The 22,753-nt window shown below is 40.4% G+C and overlaps 1 protein-coding gene across 8 annotated transcripts in view; it reads left to right on the plus strand.

The window, feature by feature from the left end:
- Positions 1–22,753, plus strand: part of MARCHF8 (membrane associated ring-CH-type finger 8) — an 84,109-nt gene that overhangs the window by 12,738 nt on the left and 48,618 nt on the right. For 5 of the 8 annotated variants that reach the window (XM_071748821.1, XM_071748828.1, XM_071748824.1 and 2 more), the window contains one exon: positions 11,287–11,465. The exons of the other annotated variants lie outside the window; for them this stretch is intronic. In XM_071748821.1, coding sequence (XP_071604922.1) covers positions 11,370–11,465 — 96 coding nt within the window. In that variant the 5' untranslated portion in view covers positions 11,287–11,369. The remainder of the gene's footprint in view (positions 1–11,286; positions 11,466–22,753) is intronic. 8 annotated transcript variants of the gene reach the window in all.

A 22,753-nucleotide genomic window follows, 5' to 3' on the forward strand; every position in this document is an offset into this window, starting at 1 on the left:
AGATGTGTACTGCTCTTATTGCTTGTCTTTCTGTAGAACTTTAGCATGTGCTGTACCAGGTGCTGTACATTGCCATGGTGAGGAACAAGACCATCCACACAGGAGCTATGGCTGAAATTGCTTGGAGAGGAAGATGCAGAAGTGCTGTTATCCTTATATATCCTTATATTGCACAGAAGGGACTAAAATAAAGAACATAAATTATTTGCCTTCCTGAATGGCAGCCAGTGAGCACATCTCTATATTGGTGACATTTGAAGTAAAGATGGTAACTTATGTCTATGGGGCTGGTTATTCTGCCTGAAGAACAAGTTCTTATGCAGCTCACAGTGCTGGTCCTTTCCATGTTGCCATCTGGATAGGGGGTTCTTGGACATGGAAAACGATGGCAACAAAGCAACCATAAATTAGACATCCTGTGCCAGAATATACTTCCCAATGAAAACCTTTCACTGAAATCTGTACTTTAATGACTCATTGTATTCCTCTGTATTTAAAATGTATTTAAATTTTTTAACTTTTAACTTTGGGCAGTTATATTACTTCAGTAGCTAATTTAGCATCAGAAGTTTAGGTTGCTTTAAAATGTGGGAAATTAAGGTTGAAAACATAATTTATTGATGTCATACAAGTTTGTGGAAGCATTGGATACAGGATACATGGCTCTTTTTACTCTGCTCTTGAACTTCTAAAGACACTGGGCTTGGGAGCTCCAATTTGAGCACAGGTCCTGTGAGGAAGGGTTGAGGGAGCTGGGGGTGTTCAGTCTGGAGAAGAGGAGGCTCAGGGGAGACCTCATCACTCTCTACAACTCCCTGAAAGGAGGTTGGAGCCGGGGGGGGTTGATCTCTTCTCCCGGGCAACTATCAGTAAGAGAAGATGGCACGGACTTAAGCTTTGCCAGGGGAGGTTTAGGTTGGATATTAGGAAGAAATTCTTTACAGAGAGGGTGATCAGGCATTGGAATGGGCTGCCCAGGGAGGTGCTGGATTCTCCATCCCTGAAGGTTTTTAAGAAGAGACTGATGTGGCACTCAGTGCCATGGTCTGGGAACCATCGCAGTAATGGGTCAAGGGTTGGACTTGATGGCCTCAGAGGTCCTTTCAAACCCGGATGATTCTTTGATTCTGTAATTGCATCTTACCCAGAGACAACTAAGGAATAATTTCATACTTCTTCAAAACATGGAATCATTTAGTCAATAGTGTACTCTTCTTACTCTGGCTTAAGAGGAATGAATGTTTTGCATGGTAGCAATTAATAGTGAAGAATTTTCTTAGGCTCCTGTTCATAAATACCTTTTACAACTGTTACCCTCTGATGTAATGGAAAATAAGTGATATAGCAAAGGATTTCCTTAAAGATGCATCTTTGTTATCTGTGTACAATACAAAATGTAAGCAATGTTCTCACTGAACAATGATGAGATTGTTTTACATCTTGCGTTGTAAATATTTACACTGTATGAGTGACACTGGCTTCTTTTGTCTTCTATATAAATTTATGCATTTGTTTTTAATAGACAATTATTTTTAAGATAAAACACTAAGCAACTTTTCACTGGATTTCAGAACTTAGATTTTTATGAACCTCAAAAGGATTACCATAGAGAATTGAAAGTGACCATAGGTTATCTGTAGGTGCTACATTAGATCATGTGGATTTCTGTACTAGACTAGAAACTTGGCCTGCAAATATATGTTGCTGCAGATTCTTCTCAGTGGTCTATACTGATGTATTAGAATTTCCGTGTTTTTAATTGATTATAACCTTCATTAACATCTTCTTTTAAAAGCCATAAACTATCATATGGAGTGCTTTGCCAAATCATAATGATCCTGTGGGTCTTTCCTGATATTATTCTGGAGGTCTGGGGTGTTGCATTATTCTTGACATAATTTGCTGTTCTTCCCTCGTATGTCATAGTTTTGTGGAGTTTGGCTTTTGCCCATGAATAGTGGGCAGGCAAGTGTGGTTTGTGTCCAGTGGATGTACTGTGGACCTCTCTATTACAGGGTGATCTAAAATTGCAGGAGACCAACTGCAGCAATCTCAGTGGGCCATTCCCAGATCTGTGTTCACAGTAATCTGACCTTTTTAATTTTCCTTCAAGAATTTCAAACTGTATGACACCTCATCACTGCTCTCTCTTTACCATTTCTTTGAGCTGGTAAGGAAAAGATGCATTAACCATTGCAGCACCAGTGGGATGGAATCTATGTAGATTACTGCTGAGCAGTGCTTTTGGACACATAATGAGGAAAGAAAAACAGCTTTTCCCAGAAACTGTAGACACAGTGCTGTGGCGTGTTGCTGTCTGACAATTAACATGATGAAGAAGCAAGGCATCATCCGTATCTTTAAGAAAAATTTAATTTGAGCCATGTGATAAACACAGCCTAATTTTTGCTCTGCAGGGTAGCTTCAGTGCCAAAGCAGAGGGACAAATGCCTCCTCTAGAGGGGGGCATCAATTTCCGAAGAAGCCAATCTGTACTCATTGTAGGAGTTGATGGGATCATGGCTAGGGGTGATAACAAGGCAAGTCCTGTACATGCTGTGCTATTACATCCTGCTTACATCAAAACTGTAAAGACAGCTTGTGGTGTGATGCATGTGCTAGAGCTGGCTCTGTTTGGAAGCACCTTGGGGCAGGTGTTTAATGTAAAGGGTTGAGGTACAACAGTGATTATCTAAGCTAAAGAACTTATGGCACCCTCTTATGCAAAGGGACTTGGAAATTCAGTGGAGCAGGCAGAGCAACTTGTTGGCTGTTGACCTTTCCCAGAATCCCATTAGGATTCCCCAGTGTAGAAAATGAAACTTGCTTTACCTCAGTTTCTTTTTGTTTGTTATAGTTAGAGACTGTCCCAGGGATTATTGGTTTTAGTATGATTATGATGGACAATGTATACATACAAATGTATAAGGGAAGTGCTATTATTAGCTATCAGTCCTCTGATATAGTTCAGGAAAGTCTGCTTCTTTGTGTGTGTAGGTAAGCTACTATTATTAGCATAAGAGGACAAAGTAAATATATTTTCTTCTCAAGGGACTGTAGTGACTGTATTATTTTATCATTGGAACAGAGGAAAGTGACATTTGTTTTGTTTTTTTCTGAATGCTACCAGACTCATTCATAGCTGCACTTTGCAGTTGATGTGATTTGAAGGGAACAGATTTTAAGAAATATGTTTTTCAGAGGTGCAGATCCTGCTTAGCTTCCCCTGAAATCAAGGGAGCTAAGAACTCTGGAACCATTATTTATTGTTGCTTATTATTTATTAGTTTAACAGCTTGCTTGTCTAGTTGTATTATACTTGTAAAATCAATCATATTCTTATTTTGAGAGGAGTCAGCCTGGCAGATACCATATTTCTCTATGTGTTGTATGTAGCCTACAGTTACATGTATTTCTGTATATTGAGAAGCTTTCTAAAGGAATGTGGGTAACATGAAGAAGGACCTGTTGTCCCCTTTCTAAGCCTTTCTTTTTATTTCAACTAAGTAATAACATGATTAAAAACAATTAGAAGAAAAATCTCTTGAACTTCTTAGGACACTAAGAAGGCTCTTTTTAGGACACTAGCAAATGGAGGAAAGGAGGAATTGAGATAACAAAGGGAGAAATTGCAGCTGAGCTAGTAAACAGTGCAAGATACATGGGCAGAGGCATAGCTGTAAATAGCAATAATCCAGAATTACATCTGCCTGGGGTGAGTACAAGGTTTCTTTCACTTTTGATGTTGCATTTGTCCAGCCGTGTCAAAGGTGCTGCAGGGAAAGAAGGATTAGTGTATCTCCCTTAAGCTTCCTTGAATAGATTTGCTTGTCAAGTTAACAAATGCATGTGAAATGCATGAGGCTTAATAACCTCTCCTAAATAATGCTGTTAACAAAGTACTGATTAAGGTACAGTAAACCAAAATGAAACAGATGCAGGATCCTACTTTTGAAAATGCACACCTGTCATCTCTAGAAAAAGATTGCACAAGCTACATTAGTAGGGGAGGAGTCCGGGACAAACTCAAAGTAAAATAAATAAAAGCTTCCAAACTATAGCCAGCACAAGTTAATGGGATTGAAAATATTTGCAAATATGAAAAATGTAGTGAACGGAAACGATCTGGGTTGATGTGGCGCCGCTTCTTGGTAGCAGGGGAGGGGACCCAGGGATGGGTCCTGTGCTGTTGCAGGCTCTCCCGATCCAAAATGTCCGGCCCTGCCTCAAGCCATCAGGGACCATGAATGTGCAGCTCTGCAAGGAACATACTCCGAGTGATAAGATCTCAGGGCAGAGAAGAGGGAAAGAGAGAGAGCAACACCAGAGGAGAGTGATGGTGAGGAAGGAGGGGGAGAAGGTGCCCTGAACAGTGTTCCTCTACATTTCGTGTGGGAACGACAGACCCCCTGTAACCCATGGAGGAGCACAGTGGACCAGACCCTGAAGGATCATGGTGGAGCAGTCGTGAAGCAGCTCGTGAAGGATCCTGTTGGAGCTGTTGTGGACCTGCAGCCTGCAGAGGATCACAGAATAGATGCTGTGGACCTGTAGCCGTGGAGGTGACTGTTCCCCATGCAGCCCGTGGTCCTGTGGGCCTCCCACACTGGAACAGTTTGCTCCTGAGGGGCTGCACCTGGTGGGAAGGACTCACGTTGGAGGGGGACCCCACGTTGGGGTAGGGGAAGACTCTAAGGATTCCCTCTCCCTGAGCAGAAAACAACGTGTGACAGCCAGATCGTAAACCCCACTTACTGTTCCCCTGTCCTGCTTGGGCATTGGAGGCAGAGATACTGGGAACAAAGTAATTTGGGCCCAGGAAGAAGGGAGAGGTGGGATAAAGTATTTAAGCTCTGTTTTTTGTTTTCTTTTTGCCCTGTTTTGATTTGATTATTATAAATTAAATTGATTTTTTCTTCAAGTGGAGTCTCTTTTGCCTGTGACCGTAACTGGCGTGTGTGACACTCATTGTCCTTGTTTTGACCCACGAGGTATTAGGTGGATTTCCTCCTCGCCATCTTGAACTGGGGGGTGAGGAGGGGGGAGGGAAGAGAAGGGGGGATGAGGCAGAGTGAGCAGCCACGTGGTTCTTTTGTTATCTGCTAGGCTTGTACCACGACAAGAAAGTAGACATAAATTATATCCAGCTGAAATGTTAGGTAAGGAAAGTTAAGGGCTTCTGCTGGCGTCAGAACAACAATAACAAAAAAACCCCAAACCAACAGATGTCTTTTCTTTGTCTTTTCTTTGTCTTTTCTTTGTCTTTTCTTTGTCTTTTCTTTGTCTTTTCTTTGTCTTTTCTTTGTCTTTTCTTTGTCTTTTCTTTGTCTTTTCTTTGTCTTTTCTTTGTCTTTTCTTTGTCTTTTCTTTGTCTTTTCTTTGTCTTTTCTTTGTCTTTTCTTTGTCTTTTCTTTGTCTTTTCTTTGTCTTTTCTTTGTCTTTTCTTTGTCTTTTCTTTGTCTTTTCTTTGTCTTTTCTTTGTCGTCTTTTCTTTGTCGTCTTTTCTTTGTCGTCTTTTCTTTGTCGTCTTTTCTTTGTCGTCTTTTCTTTGTCGTCTTTTCTTTGTCGTCTTTTCTTTGTCGTCTTTTCTTTGTCGTCTTTTCTTTGTCGTCTTTTCTTTGTCGTCTTTTCTTTGTCGTCTTTTCTTTGTCGTCTTTTCTTTGTCGTCTTTTCTTTGTCGTCTTTTCTTTGTCGTCTTTTCTTTGTCGTCTTTTCTTTGTCGTCTTTTCTTTGTCGTCTTTTCTTTGTCGTCTTTTCTTTGTCGTCTTTTCTTTGTCGTCTTTTCTTTGTCGTCTTTTCTTTGTCTTTTCTTTGTCTTTTCTTTGTCTTTTCTTTGTCTTTTCTTTGTCTTTTCTTTGTCTTTTCTTTGTCTTTTCTTTGTCTTTTCTTTGTCTTTTCTTTGTCTTTTCTTTGTCTTTTCTTTGTCTTTTCTTTGTCTTTTCTTTGTCTTTTCTTTGTCTTTTCTTTGTCTTTTCTTTGTCTTTTCTTTGTCTTTTCTTTGTCTTTTCTTTGTCTTTTCTTTGTCTTTTCTTTGTCTTTTCTTTGTCTTTTCTTTGTCTTTTCTTTGTCTTTTCTTTGTCTTTTCTTTGTCTTTTCTTTGTCTTTTCTTTGTCTTTTCTTTGTCTTTTCTTTGTCTTTTCTTTGTCTTTTCTTTGTCTTTTCTTTGTCTTTTCTTTGTCTTTTCTTTGTCTTTTCTTTGTCTTTTCTTTGTCTTTTCTTTGTCTTGTTTCCCTCTCCCTTCCCTCTCCCCTCTCCCTTCCTTCTCCTTCCACTTTACCCCCCCCCTTTCTCTAGCAGCAGTCAGAGGTTTCTTCAGAGGTTTGGGTTGTTCAGGTTTTGTGCTGCAGAGAGGAGATAGTTTCAGAAGAGCAGAGTTCACAGCATCAATTCACAAAGCCTCAGGGCAGCACTTTCCAGCCTGCAGCTGGTGGGTCCCCTGACTTCCACAAGCTGCATCAATTTCATGGCTGGATTGTCAGGGAAATGCACAGCACTGCAGTGTCTGGATTATCTGGACAGCAGCAATCTGTTGCTTTAATTTTAACCCGCCCACCCTGCAACAGATTGTCAAACCAATGACCTATGTGACCAGCTCACTGTCATTAATGGGGGATGGGGAGTTGAAGAAAAGTGTAAGGAAGAAGTCTTGGGGCAGACTGGAATGACTCACAGGTGAAATTCCTTCCAACTCCCTCTGTTGACTGTCATCTTGTTTCTACCACAATTTCAGGAGTTTGTCCTTTACACACAAAAAGACTTTCCTTTATAATCCAGAATACTTATCCTACGTAGGAAAAAAAATTACATATTTGAATGATATATTTTCCCCCTCATATTAGTAATGCAAAGCATGTGTATACCCATACATACATCTTCAGGATTCTTTGGTAAGGACATCTGCAGCCACTGCCTTTACAACTCCAGAGCTTCTGTGCTTCTCCAGCACATGCCATTTAGCTGGGGGATATGATGGACTTCCTATGTTCTGAAGTTAAAATGAGCTAATAAAATCTGAAGTTCCTACTGCATGTTTTTAGATTCCTGTAGATACCAAACCACAAAAAGGAAACCATGTTTTGTGCTTACTTTCCCCAGTCTAGCCAGGAATCTCTGGCAACTAGAGTGAGGAACAACAGAATTGCTTCCTCTACCAGGGTTCTTCCAATGGCATTTCTCACTGGAATAATCAGCAGTTTACAGACTGTTAGGTTCATCTCGTGGCTGATTTATATTCTTGTTTTGTTGCTTGGGAAACTGAGGGTGTGATGAAATGGATGATAGAAGTGGGATTTCAAGTGGTCTGCCATTTGATTCTGTTATACTGAGGTTACCTGTTGTTGTCAGTTGTCCCTTCTCATGTACTAAACCTGATTTGGTTTCTGAATGAATCACCCCAGGGTAAGGGCTATTAAGAAAAGGGGAGAAAGGAAACAATTTATTGCTTTTTCACCCTCCAGAGAAATCACCACCTGGAGCTGCCTGCCACCAGGGTCAATGTTCCTTTTCACTGGTCTTGCTGCTGTTTGCTGCTCTTTTTGCTTCTCTTTTCACTGCTGACTTTCCTGCTTTTTCCTCTGAATTTTTATAGTAAAAAGTTCCTTCTTCTCATTAATTATTGCCAGAGGTTGCAAATTGGTAAGTGATGGTCTTCCCTTTGTTTTCAGGTTTTCCTGGAATTGTTTAGTTCTTGTATTTAATACCAATCAGGTATACAGATACCAATCAGATACCAATCAGGTATGTAATTCCGTGGTTCATCCTTCTTTCCATTAGTGAAAATGGGAGTTATGTTTCCCCTTTTCCTGTCAGTGGGCACTTCACAGGGCTGCCATGACTTCTGGAATAGAACAGAGAGCAGTTTAGCACCCACATCTGTCAGTTCCCTCAGTACCTGTGGGTGTATCCCATCGGGTCCCATGGACTTGTACACTTTCAGGTTCTTCAGATGGTCCCAAACCTGACCTGCTCTTACAATGGGCAGTTCTTCCTTCCATCCCTTGCCATTGTCATCTGTGACTTCAGGAGTGTGGCTGGAGCCCTTGCCAGTGAAGGCTGAGGTAAAGAAGTCATTGAGAACCTCAGCCTTTTCCATATTCCATGTCACTAGTTCTCCTGTTTCTTTTCTGAGGGGGCCCACACCTTCCCTAGTCTTTGTTGCCATTAATATACCTGCTGGTGCACATACTATTTCTCTATACTGCCATCCCATGGTAAGTTCAGCTTTTCAGGCAAAAAGGAGCTGGAAAATCCTTTCTCCATGAACAGAACAGCATCTACAACAATGGTCATGGGACTTCCCTTGCATGTGTGGTTTACTGACCACGTAAGGGGGTCAAAAGCTGAGCCCTTATCTGCCACCACTTGGGAATGTAGTCAGCTGTTGGGTGAAGGTACTGTAGTGATAAGGAAACCCATTTAGGTTGTGTGAGGGATGCTCAGAACATTTACCTGGAATCCTGAAGAGAAGGGAATACCTAGGAGTAGTCCCCTTGCCTTAGTATTTCTTCCCTTTTAGTCAGGCCTTCAGTTTTCTGTGCTTGAAGTTTGGATCCCTCTTCACAAGTGTCCCAAGACCTCATCCCTGATCAAGGAGTACATGGTGTTAATTTGCTGTGGAAAACATTCTGTGGAGCTTGTCATAACTTCCTTTCTGTTGAGGAGCATTGCTTTTCTGGCATCCTTGTCTGTTTGTGCTACAGATGGCCCATTGATTCATGTAACTTTATCCTTTAATTAGCACTGTAGTGTTAATGTGCTTCAGGTTGATTCAGACAGTTTTTGTGTGTGTGTTGTTGGAGATCCTCCAGATTGGGGATGCTACATTGTGGCATCTGGGTTAAGTTTGAGCTTTTCCTAAGCCACCCTCGAAGAAAGGCAGGATCTGTTAGAGTGTCTGCCGGGTTTCTTTACCAGAGAAGGGCTGCTTCATGTACTCTTTGAATATCTAGCTGGATTATATCATATCTACTGCTTGAGCTCTTTAAAAGGATTCAAACACACACTGTCCTGGAAGTACCTGCAGAAAAACTGGTTTGACTTGTTTGTCATCATCAGAGGGGTTTAACTGTTTTTCTAGTAATTTTTCATATTCTGTTTATGATAATGACATGTCCCTGCTTGCAAGCCTAGAACCCTTTTTGAAGGGGACATAGAGCAGGGACTGTCTCCCTCCCCTTGTCTCAGCTGTCTCTGGCTATAGCACAGAACATATTACCTAGCATATTTTCTTTGTCATCCAGTTGCCCTTTTTATTATAGTCCTTGCTGTGTTAATTCCCCTCTAATCCTTTCTTTAAACACAATTGATTGTGTCTCGTTTGCAGCAGGTTACATTCCAAATAAATACTCCATGATCTTAGGTGTTTCAAAAAGCTCTTTATTTAGTTTATATTTGCTAATCTAATAAAAGGTATGGCTAATTCTGTCTACCTTTCAGATTAGTGTTGCAAATTTTGGCTAATTTGCGTCTCTCACTGACTTTCCTATCTGTAATGCTTCCCTGTTGTATTAGTAAAAGAAGCATAGTGTGTGTAGTTCAGTGGATCCCTGATTTCTAGTAAGGGATTTTGATTTTATTATTCTCTAATACCCTTAAGAAAGAAACAGCTCACATAGTGCATCTTCACGTTGCCTGCTGATACATGTTTATAGGAATGACAGGAATCAGATGCAGGACGCTGACTGTTTTTAACCAGAACTACAACATTCAGGCTGTTTCAGGATGATGCCTGAGGCACTTCAATCCAGTCTGATGGGGCTGGCAGTTTAGGAAACTACCTGCACAAGCTTTGCTCCCTGCACTCTGGGTAGCACATTCCCACTGCTCTTCCTCCTCCCCATCCACACAACCCAGAGTGTGAGCCCTGCCATCTGGCTCTGCTCTTACCACTTTCAGAACTGCTTGATAATTTATGTATCCATTCATTTGCATATGGTCTGACCTGTCTAGTTCTAGCTCTTTAAAACTCCTGTGTCTTTTCTCATCCAGGCAGTGCACCAAACTCTCTTGTTCAGAATCACAGACTCACAGAAGTGGCACAGTTGGAAAAGACCTCTAAGATCACAAGGTCCAGCTGTCAACCCAGGAAAACCTTACCACATCCACTAGAGCATGTCCTGAAGTGCCACATTTCCATGCTTCTATTGGAGGCAGAATAGTTTGTTTTGGTTTCTGTGGTTCATCTGAATATCTTTTGCAGGCTGTGAACTGCTGCATTAGGGAAAATGAGACATTAGGCAGAAAATTGTCAGCTCAGATTGTTAAGTGCAGGTCCTGAATTTTTAATTGCTCACAGTCCATGTTCTTGCAGGCCAAGAGGAGATAAGGCTGCAGGTAAACTGTCATAGAACCACACAAATTGTCATGGTTGGAAAAGATCACAGCATCCAGCTGTCAATCCAGAAAAAAACAAAAAAAATCCTACCCTCAAAACCAGTAACAATAACAACAAAAAACCACCACCACCCCAAATAAAAAAATAAAGCCAACCCTGCAGACACCATCCCACTGGAGCATGCCCAGGAGTGCCTCATCTACACATTTTTTTAATACCTCAAGGGATGGTGGCTTCACCACCTCTCTGAACAGCCTGTTCCAGTGCCTGACTACTCTTTCAGTAAAGAAATTGTTCCTAATACCTAATCTAAACCTCCTCTGGTGCAGCTTCAGGCCATTTCCTCAAGTCCTGCTATTATTTGCTTGAGAGAAGAGGCCAACACCCACGTAAAGTAAACAATCCACATTCCCTCAGACACTCCACATAGGAATTATTCTCCAGACCCTTCCCCAGCTTGGTTGCCCTTCTCTGAACTCCAGCAGCTCAGTGTCCTTCTTGTAGTGAGGGGCCCAGAACTGAACACAGTACTCGAGGTGCAACCTCACCAGTGCTGAGTACAGGGGCACTACAATCTCCTCCCTTTTCCTGGTGGCCACACAATTTCTGATGGCAGGCCAGGATACTGTTGGCCACCTTAGCCATCTGGGCACACTTCTGGCTCATGTTCAGTCAGGTGTTGACCAGTATCCCCAGGTCGTTTTCCACCAGGCAGTTTTCCAGCCACTCCTCCCCAAGCCTGTAGCGTTGCCTGGGGTTGTTGTGACCAAAATGCAGAACCTGGCACTTGGCCTTGTCGAACCTCATACTATTGGTCTTGGCTCATTGATCCAACCTGTCCAGAATCCAGAGAGAAAAGAGGTGCATCTTGGTCCAACTTATGGCTTAGCTCTAGTTTAGAAATAAGTGCATTTCAAGCTACTTTAACATAATCTAATTTTTTTATTTTTTAGTTGCAAGGCCTGACAATGGCACCGAATGAGCACTGCCTTCAAGTCTTCTTCCTGTAAATGATAGGACCAAACAAGGTGGTGTGATGAACATGCCACTGCATCAAATCTCTGTCATTCCAGCTCAGGATGTTACCTCTTCCAGAGTCTCCAGCAGCAAGACCAAAGAAAGAGACGAACAGGTACTGTCAGATATACTTGATTTTCACAGGAAGTTATCTAAGTATAAAATTATAGAGGTTATCAAATTCAACCTGGATCTGTTCCAAAGCCCAAACTGCTTACATGACTGCTACTTTTAGTGAAGATGAATGCTACCAAATTCTCTCTCTGTTCTTGTATTTCCTATCTTAAAGTGGCTGAGTGCAAAATTATGGAGATTGGTGTTAAGTAACCTGCAAAATGCAAGCTATGACCTTCTATTTTTCATAAGAATTCAAGACAGGGATTTTGAATGGTGGCTGTAGTACTATTGTCATGGAAGTTATTACAGTTGTAGTTTACCTTTCCAACAGAAAAATAGTGTGGCTTGTGAACCCTGTATGCAACGATGCATCCTGTTTTCCTTGGCTCTTGGCAGCATCTAGTAGCCACGTTGTGGTTCATATTGAGTAGAATATACCAAGGAAGGAAATACCTTTATGTATACTTACTGAGATATTTTCTGGAGATACTGTTTGTATTCTTAATTTAGGAGCATGTGTGTGAATGGAAGAATTTTGACATATTGTTGCAGTGCTAATGAGAACTGAATTGCACAAATAATCTGAAGTATTTAATGATTATAGGTCTAAAAGAATCTTGTTAATAGGCTACTTAACAATTTTTAATATAATACTGTGTCTACTCTTCAAGTGTCAAGTTTCTTTACCCCTGGACTGTGTCTCTGATCCAGCCCAAAGACCATCATGCTTTAGTGTGCATTGTACTGCATTGGAGTTTACATTATCTCTCAGTTCCACAGAATCCTCTTTTTGATTTTTTAGCTTTAACATAGTATCAGAGATATATTATGTTAAATAACACCCATATTACAGTACAGCTGCAGATACTGTTTTGTGGACTTCTCAGCAGTGGTAAATTCTGAGGAGACCTAGGATGATACCAATTACAGATAGGGCATAGCTTAAGTATAAGGGACTTGTTGTGGTACAAAGGGATTAACTAAGACTGCCTTTGGGTAGGATAAAAGAAGTTGCTTCTGATGTGTTATGATCATCTGCTCTTACTATCCTTCTCATCTGTCACCTGTCCATCCTGTACCTACCAAAGTCACTGGTGAGTCAGTAAAAATAAATCATCACATTGTTTTTTGAGTCTTCTCCTTAGTAACATTTTAAAATGGATTCAAGCCTTTCAGATTATTTAACCAGTAATTAATTAGGCTGGCAAGCTGATGCTTTTGTTTTCCAGGACTAGGCATGATGTTATCTTCACAGATGAGTTGCTTTAAAGCCATAAAGCACCTTGACTCAGGAGTCTCCTGGAATATCCCTTTCCACCTGCTGCATGTAGTCACTATCTGGGCAGCTCTCTAGGTTAGAGGACACTGTTGTTACTTCCCTTTGATCCCCTCCTATGTAGAAATTATATGTGCTGACAGAGAGCAAAACAGTCCCTCTACCAAATGCAAGGCAGTGCTGCAAATTAACTGCCCTTCCCCTGGGTGATGAGGACTAGGAGGCCAACCAGAGCAGAACATCTTGTGGTAACTGGTCATGCAATGGGACAAGAAGTGGGATCCTGAAATCTTCTGTTCCTCATTTCTGACACAGCAACCTCAGTGTTAACAAATCTCCCATGTTTCCATCATGATAGCTGATTTAAATGTTGGTTATTGTTTTCCTTGCCAGGCTGCTGTTGTACTTTCGTGTGTTGGGACAATTTAATCTGAACAGAATATTTACTTAAATATGTGCAGTATTGCACAGGAAATAAGGGGGACTGAGAGTATGTGAGCAATAGACTAGGTTAACCTGTAAACATTTCACATTTCCCAAATCTTGTGCTTCCTGTCTCTGTCAGCATATTCTCTCATCCCCAAAATGTCCTGTATTCTGCAAAAACCACAACTGGAACAGCTGGAGTCCCAGGTGAACTGCCTGCTGACCTTAATGCAGATCTGTATGGACACTGTGGCTGCTCCCATGCGGATGAGCCACAGCCTGGCTCCTGTACACTTCCCCTCGTCCTGCCAATTGCATTGCTTCTGTAGCCTTAGTGCTGTATATTTAGTGCTGTATCTACACAAATGAGCTGTAGGACAGTCAAGTTGTTAGGGTGCTGACTTTGACCAGTTCAGTTAAATTTTCATATTGCATCAGTTTGCACATTCAAAGCTACTTTCTAGTCAGAGTCTCTGCCAATTCTCGGGTGCAATCAGGACCCACTGACCATGACTGTGACTTTTGCTTATAGTTAAAATATACAGTAAAGGGTAGATAAGGTGCAAGAGGAAGAAATTGTAGATTGTTGCTGTCATATTTTTAATCACTTCAAAATGCCTGTTTTCTGTTTGAGATAGAAACCACTGCAATATAAAAATCAGCATGCAGAGTGAGCGTGATCCTGTGTTGAGCAAATCTTCTGAGCAGTTGTAGATTATTTTTGTGCCCTAGGTAACATCTGCTGTACAGGAGAAAGACACTAGGTAAAACTGAGAAAGAAGGCATTTGTACTTCTATTTTGTAACTTAAGTACAAAGTCAGTGTAACTTCAGTACTTCCATGTTTCAGTTGTGTGACTTTCCATTGCAGAACACAACTCACACTTACTTCTTCATGTTGTGGATGGCCCAGATGGAGTTCTCTGTAAAAACAAATAATAATTTTTCAGGAGCAAGTGCAATATTTCATAATTTGATTTGAGTGGCACTATTTTCTCACCTTACCTTTACTATGTAATAGAAACATTCCTGACCTTTCCTGTGAAGGATCAACAGATAAACAAATATGCACATTTTGGTCTTCATATCTTCTGAGTTGTACAAAGCCACTTGCCAATCTAAACAAAGCCAAACATACCCCAAACCACAATCAAAACAAGTATTACTACTTCAAATATAAATATGTAGGTTTGCTTTGTAATACCAGGTTATGTTCTTAAACCAAGCGTGTTGCCAGGCATGTGCTTTGTAGATTGAGCAGTCTCATGTGCATATTCCCCTGTTTATTACCAAACTCTGGCTCAGGCCAAGGCAAATAAAAGTAGTGTGTCAACTACCAGATGAAATTTTGTCTTGATTTTGTTCTTGCTATTTCAAACTAGACTTTTGGCTCGTCTGTACCTGTATCCTGTTTCATAAGAAGTCCTTCAGAGGAAAGGCTCAAGAAACAACAGCATAAAATGAAGTACCAATGTGCCAAGAGAAAGAACTTTGCCAGTCTGTGAGAAATCAGTTTTATCCTATTCCCCTGAAGGAAGATTTGTTATATCCTCTTCTTTTGCGATTGTGGATGTGTTTAATTATTCACATTTGGAGTAAAGGTGTGGAGGAAAAACTTTCAAGCTGAACTGCTCAGATCTCTTACTGTTTCTTCTCTTCTATGCTGCTGGTCAAGATGTGCTTCAGGTTAAGGTTTAACTTGTTTTAGTAATAGTTTTCCATGTTACAAGAACAAGCTCTCTGGACTAATGATTTGTGACTAATAGTGAAGAACAGCACAAAATCCTTATCACCTTTATTGTTACAATCTAGTTTCTCAAACTGTGTGGTCTGTAGTCCTTAGACATGCTTCATGGCAGATCAACATGTAGATTCAATACTTCTGAAAATCTGGGGCAACAATCCTACCAAATTTGAAGAAGTGGTAAAAGGCAAAGCTCCTGCTTACCATTTCTGTTACAAGTCCTCAGTGATTTGTATAAATAGCAGAGTCTGATAGATTCTGATTCAGGTTAGTGTAATTTTCAAGCTTTAAAGTAGTTTAAAACTGGTTGTCAGCAATCTTCCTTGAAACTTTGTCCAGTTCATCAGTAAAAACAGGGAAGGTCCTAAAGGGATTATTACTTTAGCATTTAACTGAGATTAACTGTTAGCTTTAAGGGCTATTAATAACCATTATTAGCTTCTTACTTATCCTTCACTAGGAATAGCTTCATACTTACCTGATTTAAGGGAGAGTCCCTCTATTGTTTGTGAGGTGCTGCAGTCCCCACCCTGCCCTGTGTGATGGGTAACATGCTGGCAGTGATATTTCCTAATAAATACACAAGCCAACAGCTCTCAGGATTTGGACTGGAAATGGCGAACCAACACTGGCATGTGGCAAAGGTGTTGCTCTGTTTTATTTTTACAGCATTGCCTATTTGAGGGTGCTGTGCTTTGCTTGCTGAAATGGACTAATGTGTACTACAAGTTCTTAGTAAGTCTTACTGCCATAAGTAAAGCTCCCTGAGCAATTGCTTTTACACTGCTCTTCTAAAAATGTGTGAGGAACTTCCCAAACGTGGCCTCCTGTGCTATGATTGTTGCAGATCTCATAAGCGGATCAGGGATGGGTGGGATCAGTGTTTGAATGAGAGATCATAAGATGTTTTTGCAAGTCATTTTGGGTGCACAGTTCTGGTTTTTCTCAATGGCCTGGACCTGGGTAGCAATTCTGAATTGTCATTAAAGATGAATGATCTAGTGAAATTTAAACTTGCTGATTCTACTTGATTGAGCAACACTCCCTTTGGTGCTCAGCTCTAGAGGAACTATTTTGTCTTCAAATCCTGTGTAGTATTACTTGCTGCTGTGTGCTCAGCAGAGATGCTGTGATCATTTCAAACCTGTAATTTTGGAGATACTATGACTAACTATTTTGTCCGGATGAAATTGTGGTGCAATAAGTACATTCTGCAGCTTGCTAAATTTCTTCTGCCTTCTTAATAATACATCTTACAGAAGTAAAGGCACTATGACCTGTGGTTTCAAATAAGCCAGATCTTGTTGGAAAACAGGACTTGAAGAAATAAAAAAAACAATGGATGCATTTGCAAGAGTTTTTAGTCATAGATCAGTAGCAATACAAAGGTGCATGCTTTACATTCTTGAATCCAGTGTGACACGTTGAGTGGTTTTTGTTTTTTAAGGTGCAGAAGTATTCTGTGACTTTTTTTCATTTTTTGGACTTTGAGCTGTGAATGTGAACTGGTTAAACTTGATCCAAATACTCAGGCATATATAAAGCTGTGTGTGTGGCTGGTTTTGCTTGAACCAAATTATTCATCAAGGAGCCAGGCTGCAAATCCTTTGATTATTTTTATAATGAGATCTGTGTGTTAATGTGTAGCTATGTTGTATATTAGCAGCAGGCCTGGCATGCTTCTTTTGTTATATTTGCTTTATATAGAAACTGGTTACCTATGGAAGAATTTTTGTCCAAGTATCCTTTAAGCCTTCCATGAAAAGCAGAATTTATATCCTGCCATACTGCTTATAGGCTTAGCCTCAAAGTGAGAAAAATAATTCCTGACAATTCAGACTTTGCCTTTTACAGTGAATGTTTTTTAATGAATTATAAAGAATTTATCTAGATAAAGTTGATGTTGCACTTCAGTACATCAGTGTGTCAGAGGGCTGTGATGCCTGTAACACCCTTATAAACTGTATCCCTGTGGTGATGCTGTTGTGCTGAGAGCACGGTATTTCAACTGCTGATTTCTATGCTAAAAAGAAATTGTAGTATGTGTCTGTGTAGAAGCAATTGCCTAAACATACTTTCATTCCTATTACCTTTAGCAGGTAAACAGTCACACACAGGAGCACAAAGTAAATACAGAAATTGCTTGAGAAACTATTTCACATCAAATGCCTCTCTTATCATCTGTTCTTATTCTCCTCATGTACATTTGTACATGCTTGAGCACCCCCCTGCTCATGAGGTCTCTTTTTGGTTATTAAGAGAGTTGCTCCTGTGCTTGTCAAGACAATTTAACTACTACTTGCATCAAACCCTTCCTGGGCGGTTGCTGTGAGGTGCCTTAAAAGTGCTATCATGGAACACTGCCTATTTCTTTTTTCATTTTTTAAATGTAATGTCAGTGGTGTGAGTGCTTGAGGTGCTGCTTTTTCCCTTGCCTGCCCACCCTCCTGTATGAGCAGTTGACACATTCCTGCCCATTGCTAACTTCAGGGCTTTGTCAGCAACAAGAGCACTACAGACCTCCCTTTCTGTGTGGAAAACTGGCAAGAAGCACACAGAGTGCAGTCAGGTCTGGATTAAACCACTGGTCTGGAATTTATTGCCCTGCTCGACTGGGGCAAGTTGGGCAAGTCCCGTGGGTGCCTGCATATTCTTCAGCTTGGGAAGGGGGCTACTGCTGACTGGCCTTGTGAAGGGCTTCACGTGTGTGGACAAAAGCTGAGCAGCTGGAAACGTTTGTCAGTCAGATCCTTTGAGATGACTGCTTTGCCTGAGTCCTGCTCAGATGCCGGTTCTGCTGAGCTGGTCCAGAGCTGTGCTGCAGATTGCAGTGGGCACAGTGTGCATGGAGACCAGAGGGAGCTTCCTCCTGCAGGTGGGCATCACTTGATTTAGTCCTGGTGAACATGTAAAATGCTGTGGCCTTCATGGGTCTGTTCTGCTGTTTTTGTGCTTGAGTGCAGTCTTGGAATCTGGAGCATGCTGCTTCCCAGCAAACTTCAAGTGAAGGAAGAAGAGAGGAGGCAGGAAGCAGGAGGGAGGGGACAGGATGGGAGGAAGCTGCTCCTGCTTGAGCAGTCCTAACCAAAAAAAAAAAAAAAAAAGCAAGATCATGCTGTTTTGCTGTTTGGTTCTGCATTGTGTTTTTCTTGGACTGTGTGCAGCATGTGTGTGTGAGGAAAGGAGCAGATGGCTTTTTAGGGGAGAGGAAGTATAAAAGGCAAATGTCAGGAAGTGGTTTCTTGAAAGGGATTTGAAGAAGAAGAGAACATAACCTTTTCTCTTAAAAATTCAATAAACATACAAACTAACAGCAACTTGTACAGTAGCAGAATTTTATTTTATGTAGTGATGCTTCAGAGAAGAAACTTTGGAAACTATAGATTTTGCTGTTGGCTTGTAATGAGGCTCCTTTATATACAATCTCTGTTTTGATTTTGTCTGCTTACTGCTAAACTCCTTGCTTTTGTGGCTCAGGAGGGTTAATTATTATGATCTGTAGCTGTTGCATTAACCTGAATTTTTAAACCACCTGTCTGATATTAACACCATCTCTGTCTAGTTTTCACTAGAAGCTCATTTGAAGAAACTAAGGATTATTCTTTGAAAATACAATTTTCTAATGAATTTTCATGTTTTGTTAGTGGTGTTTTGCTGGTCTGCTGATATTTCTGATGTAAATGTGCAACATCTTTACATAAATGGAGTTCTGGATCTGAGCTGGTGATTTTAGAGTTTATATTTTTGCTTCCATGGCAAAACCATTCTTGCTTGTCTGCTTTCCAGCCAGAAGTGTGTGTCAGCCATGATCCTACAGTGAGCTGGATATGTATATAAATAGCTGTGTCCATGCAGAGTGCCACTGAAAGCATCACAGTTCCACAAAGACATGAGTCAAGGCCCTGATCTTATTTTGCAGTGATTTTCAACATCCAGTGGCTTACTGTTTCTTTAAAGTGATGTGCCAGGTTCCTGCAAACAGTTTTTTAATGCTTTTTGCTTATTAAAGGTAATTTATGTAAATGGGAGACACAGAAGTATAGGGGGGTTTCCTCCTATATGATGTTTTTTTTCATGCATTGATGCATAGTGATTGCCTTTGTTTGCTTCCTCTTTCAGTCAGGTATGCTTCTTTAACTGGTGAAAACTTAAAGTAGGCACGTTTGGGGGTTGTTTTGCACTTTTTTGTTGGTTTGGTTTAGGTTTTGGTTTTGTTGTGGTTTCTTTGAGAGAAGAACAAAGATTAATAGTTCTGCCAAGGAAGCATGGTGTGTCTTGAATGGTGTACCTGTCTTTCAAGATAGAAACAAAATCTGCCTTTAGGATCCACAAGTCTCAGCTCCATGGGGAGCTGAGGAATATCATATAAACAATAATATTGAAAGGTTGGACCAGATGATCCCTGAGGCCCCTTCCAATCTGACATTCTATGATTCTGTGATATGGTTCAACTTCCCTTGATCCTAGAAGTGATGGCACCTCATCTATTACTAAACATGTTTCTCTTTGGTTTAAAATATTGCTCCTATTTTAGGAAGTTGCTTATGGAGGTTTTCCATGACAGCTACAAATCGAAGCACACTTCTATTACTGAGTGAACTCAAATGGGTGTTCCATGAGGTTAGTGGCTGAAATTCAGGATTTCATTTTCTAGGAGTCAAGAACTGAATTTTGACATCTTAAAAGACAAAGGAAAGAATGAGCTCACTTATTTGTAAGGTTTATGTCTATTTACAATCCAGTTTTCTCTTCCTGTAAATAAGCACTACTTTGATGTTGATGCAAATGAGTACAAGTGGCCTATTTTTTTTTCATATACTTGAATGTAGACTCCATCTGATTCCTTGTGGACCTAACAACAGGTGGCTGTGTGGGTCAGGGAGAAGACTGTCCTCACATCTGCAGCATTTGGCTTCACCCCTGTGCTAGGTGCATGCTATGTGGTTCCACCACGTTCTTGGTGGTGGTTCCACTGTGTTCGTGGCACAGCATCTGTGGTGTTCCTGGCAGCAAGAGTCTGGGACCATGTCACTAAATGCTTTGCATGTACATTATACATCTGTCAGTGGAACTGCAAGAGTGTGTGTTTAGCACAGATATTCATTTACTTGGAATCTGTAAATCTGGAAACAATTTTTAATGTAGTTTTAAAATTACAGCATTTCCAGTAATAAGTTTGTACCATATGCTTAGGTTTTCCAGGGACCTTACAGTAAATGAAACATGATGTACATCTGAATTTTTTGTGTGACCTACTTGAGTTATCAAGGCTGGATTTGGAGATGAAGATTTCCAGTGTGCCTTACTGCCTTGAAGGAGAATAGCATTTCCTACTCTTAATACTTATACCGTGGAAAATCATTACTCTAGATCTCACAGAGAGAGAAATATTTGTGGCTATTTTTCATGAAAGTTAATCAGACTTTTTTCTAACTCTCAATCAATACTGATTCACTCTCTGTGTTAACTAGAACTAGTGTGTCGTTGTGTTCATTTAGTTAAGTATGTTGTACTTAGTATCTCCATGAACCTGTGGGATTTTTGGAGGAATTTTTGGCTTCATTGTTAGTTTTAAAGTACACTCTAAATTGCCTTAGGTGTTTCTGTAGATCTGTCAAAAATGGACATTAAAAGCTTGCTCATGTTATTCTGCAAATCTGTGTGGAGGCAGGTTATTCTTTGAACAAGGATTTTCTGAGACAACATACCAACCTTTCTTCTGTACTTTGTCACTAGGAAAACAATAAATAAGTTAGAAGAATGGCATCACCTGCTGTTCCATGCTGTCCCTTATTGTCATGTTATTTCAGGACAGCTTTTCAGAAAGTACCAAAACTCCGGGACCAAAAGCCATTTTAGAGGTGGCTACCAAGTTTGGGCTCTTGTGAAGCGTCTTCCATGCTAGGTATGTGCCTTCCTGTGTGCAGGATGTTAACCTCTCCTAAAAAGGGAAAAATGTGCTTGCTAGTAAAAAGAGGCAGATTATCTTTTACTTATCGCTATCTTCTAATGTTTGGGGTGTGGCTGAATACAACATTAAACTGTAGTTCCATAGTCCAGTACTGTTCCAAAGCAGAAATAAGCAGTCTGTCAGTCCTCTGAGGCCATACAGGGGTAGATGTTACACAAGAGAAGTCGTGTTCTGTCACCGCTGCAGTTTTGATGTCAGACTTCACCATACAGTCCATGGAAGTGACTGCTGTACAATCCTTTAGCTTTTCTTTTCTCTTCCAATACTATATCTTAAATCACTCAACCACGTTGATCAGAATTGTGGATTGGCATAAAGTTCTTAGAAGAAGTATGAAATTATCCTTTTCCTAAGTTTTAGAGAAAGGACCCTAAAAAATACAATTTAAAAGTTGTAGGGTTCTATGGGTTCTTAGGATGCCAAATGATTGATGTTTTTATGCATAACAACAAGGAAACCATTAGGTTGATACCAGAGAACAGGAATGCGTTTGGTTTTAGTTTTTTTCCCTGTGGTCCTCTTTAATTATGTTTACTGTAATGTAGGTGGCTGAAAGCAAGTTATTTGGGCAAAGGTTGCAAGGCAGGCTCATATTAATAGAAATTCACTAGTTTTTGCATATTAATTTCTCTGAGATGGTTAATATAATGGTAGCTAAACCACTTTGATCCACATTAAATGTTGCAATAATATTCCCCCTTTGGCTACCAACAAGCATCAGGTACTCCAGAAACACTGGCCTTACTGGAATATCCCCAGGCAGAAAAGTGGAAGTTATGCCTATATAGGATGTTTCTGTTTTCAGACACCTAGGTTGGGTCATTTGGGAAAAGGGGAGCACAGCTACTGCATACCTGTAAATTTTAAACCATAGCTACTTTAATTTAAGTACTTAAAAGGGAAGCACTAGGGTACTTAATGGGAACATCTGCAAATCTGGTGTTCATTTGTGCTGAAATTAATACAAGATACCCTCTTGCCTTACAGCTGGAAATAGAACTGAGCTCTTTCTCTTCTCTGATTAATAGGAAGACCTTGACTATATGGCTTATGTTGCTTCAAATCACAAAGTGAAAAATCTGTATGATTGCACAACGATGAAGTTAAAGTTCATGCTGAAGAGGGAAAGGCATGTTGGTGTACAGATTAAATAAAATAAATTTTAAAACACAGTTATTTTGTATGACTTTTTAAATACGCAGAGCAGGACATAGCTATCTAAAATAGTGTATTACTATGCCCTGGTAATAAAGGGCTGATTGTACTGGTTCCTAACTCAAGTCATCAGCATAAAAGCAGTTCCTCCAACCCCAAATTTTCCCATCAGTCTGGTTGTTCTAACAACTACTTTGAAGTTTGTAACATCAAAGGTCAGCAGGAATGACCACATCTGATTTGTAATGATCTGTGTTCCAGATGTAATGTGAAGCAATGTACACCAACCAACATCATAACTCATGGTGTTTGGAAAAGGCTTTTCAGCTTCCAGCCTTGACTTGAGGAAAGGTAGATCTTACTGGGTAGTTTCTTTCCATGCCAACCACTATCACAGTACACAGAAACTACACCTTTTTTTTTTTTTTTAGTTCTAGGTTTTCCTGGCTTCAGCTCCCAGCTGCTAGTTGTTGGTGACTCTCAATTGAAACAGGCTCTCAAATTGTGGTTTCTGGGCCTCTCAGTGTATTACAAACATGTTAGGTCATCCACTTTTTGGATAAAATTCTCAAATCTCTCCAAGTAGGGTGTTCTGTACAGCCTTGAATATGTCTGGGATGAGGGATGGAAAGATATTTTTTTCAGTCACCTCTCCTGATGAAAGAAAAGATTGGATCAGTGGAGGTGCTATCAGGGGTCTTAATTGCAAGGCAAG

The sequence above is a fragment of the Heliangelus exortis genome, chromosome 7, assembly GCF_036169615.1.
Source record: "Heliangelus exortis chromosome 7, bHelExo1.hap1, whole genome shotgun sequence".
Lineage (NCBI taxonomy): Eukaryota > Metazoa > Chordata > Aves > Apodiformes > Trochilidae > Heliangelus > Heliangelus exortis.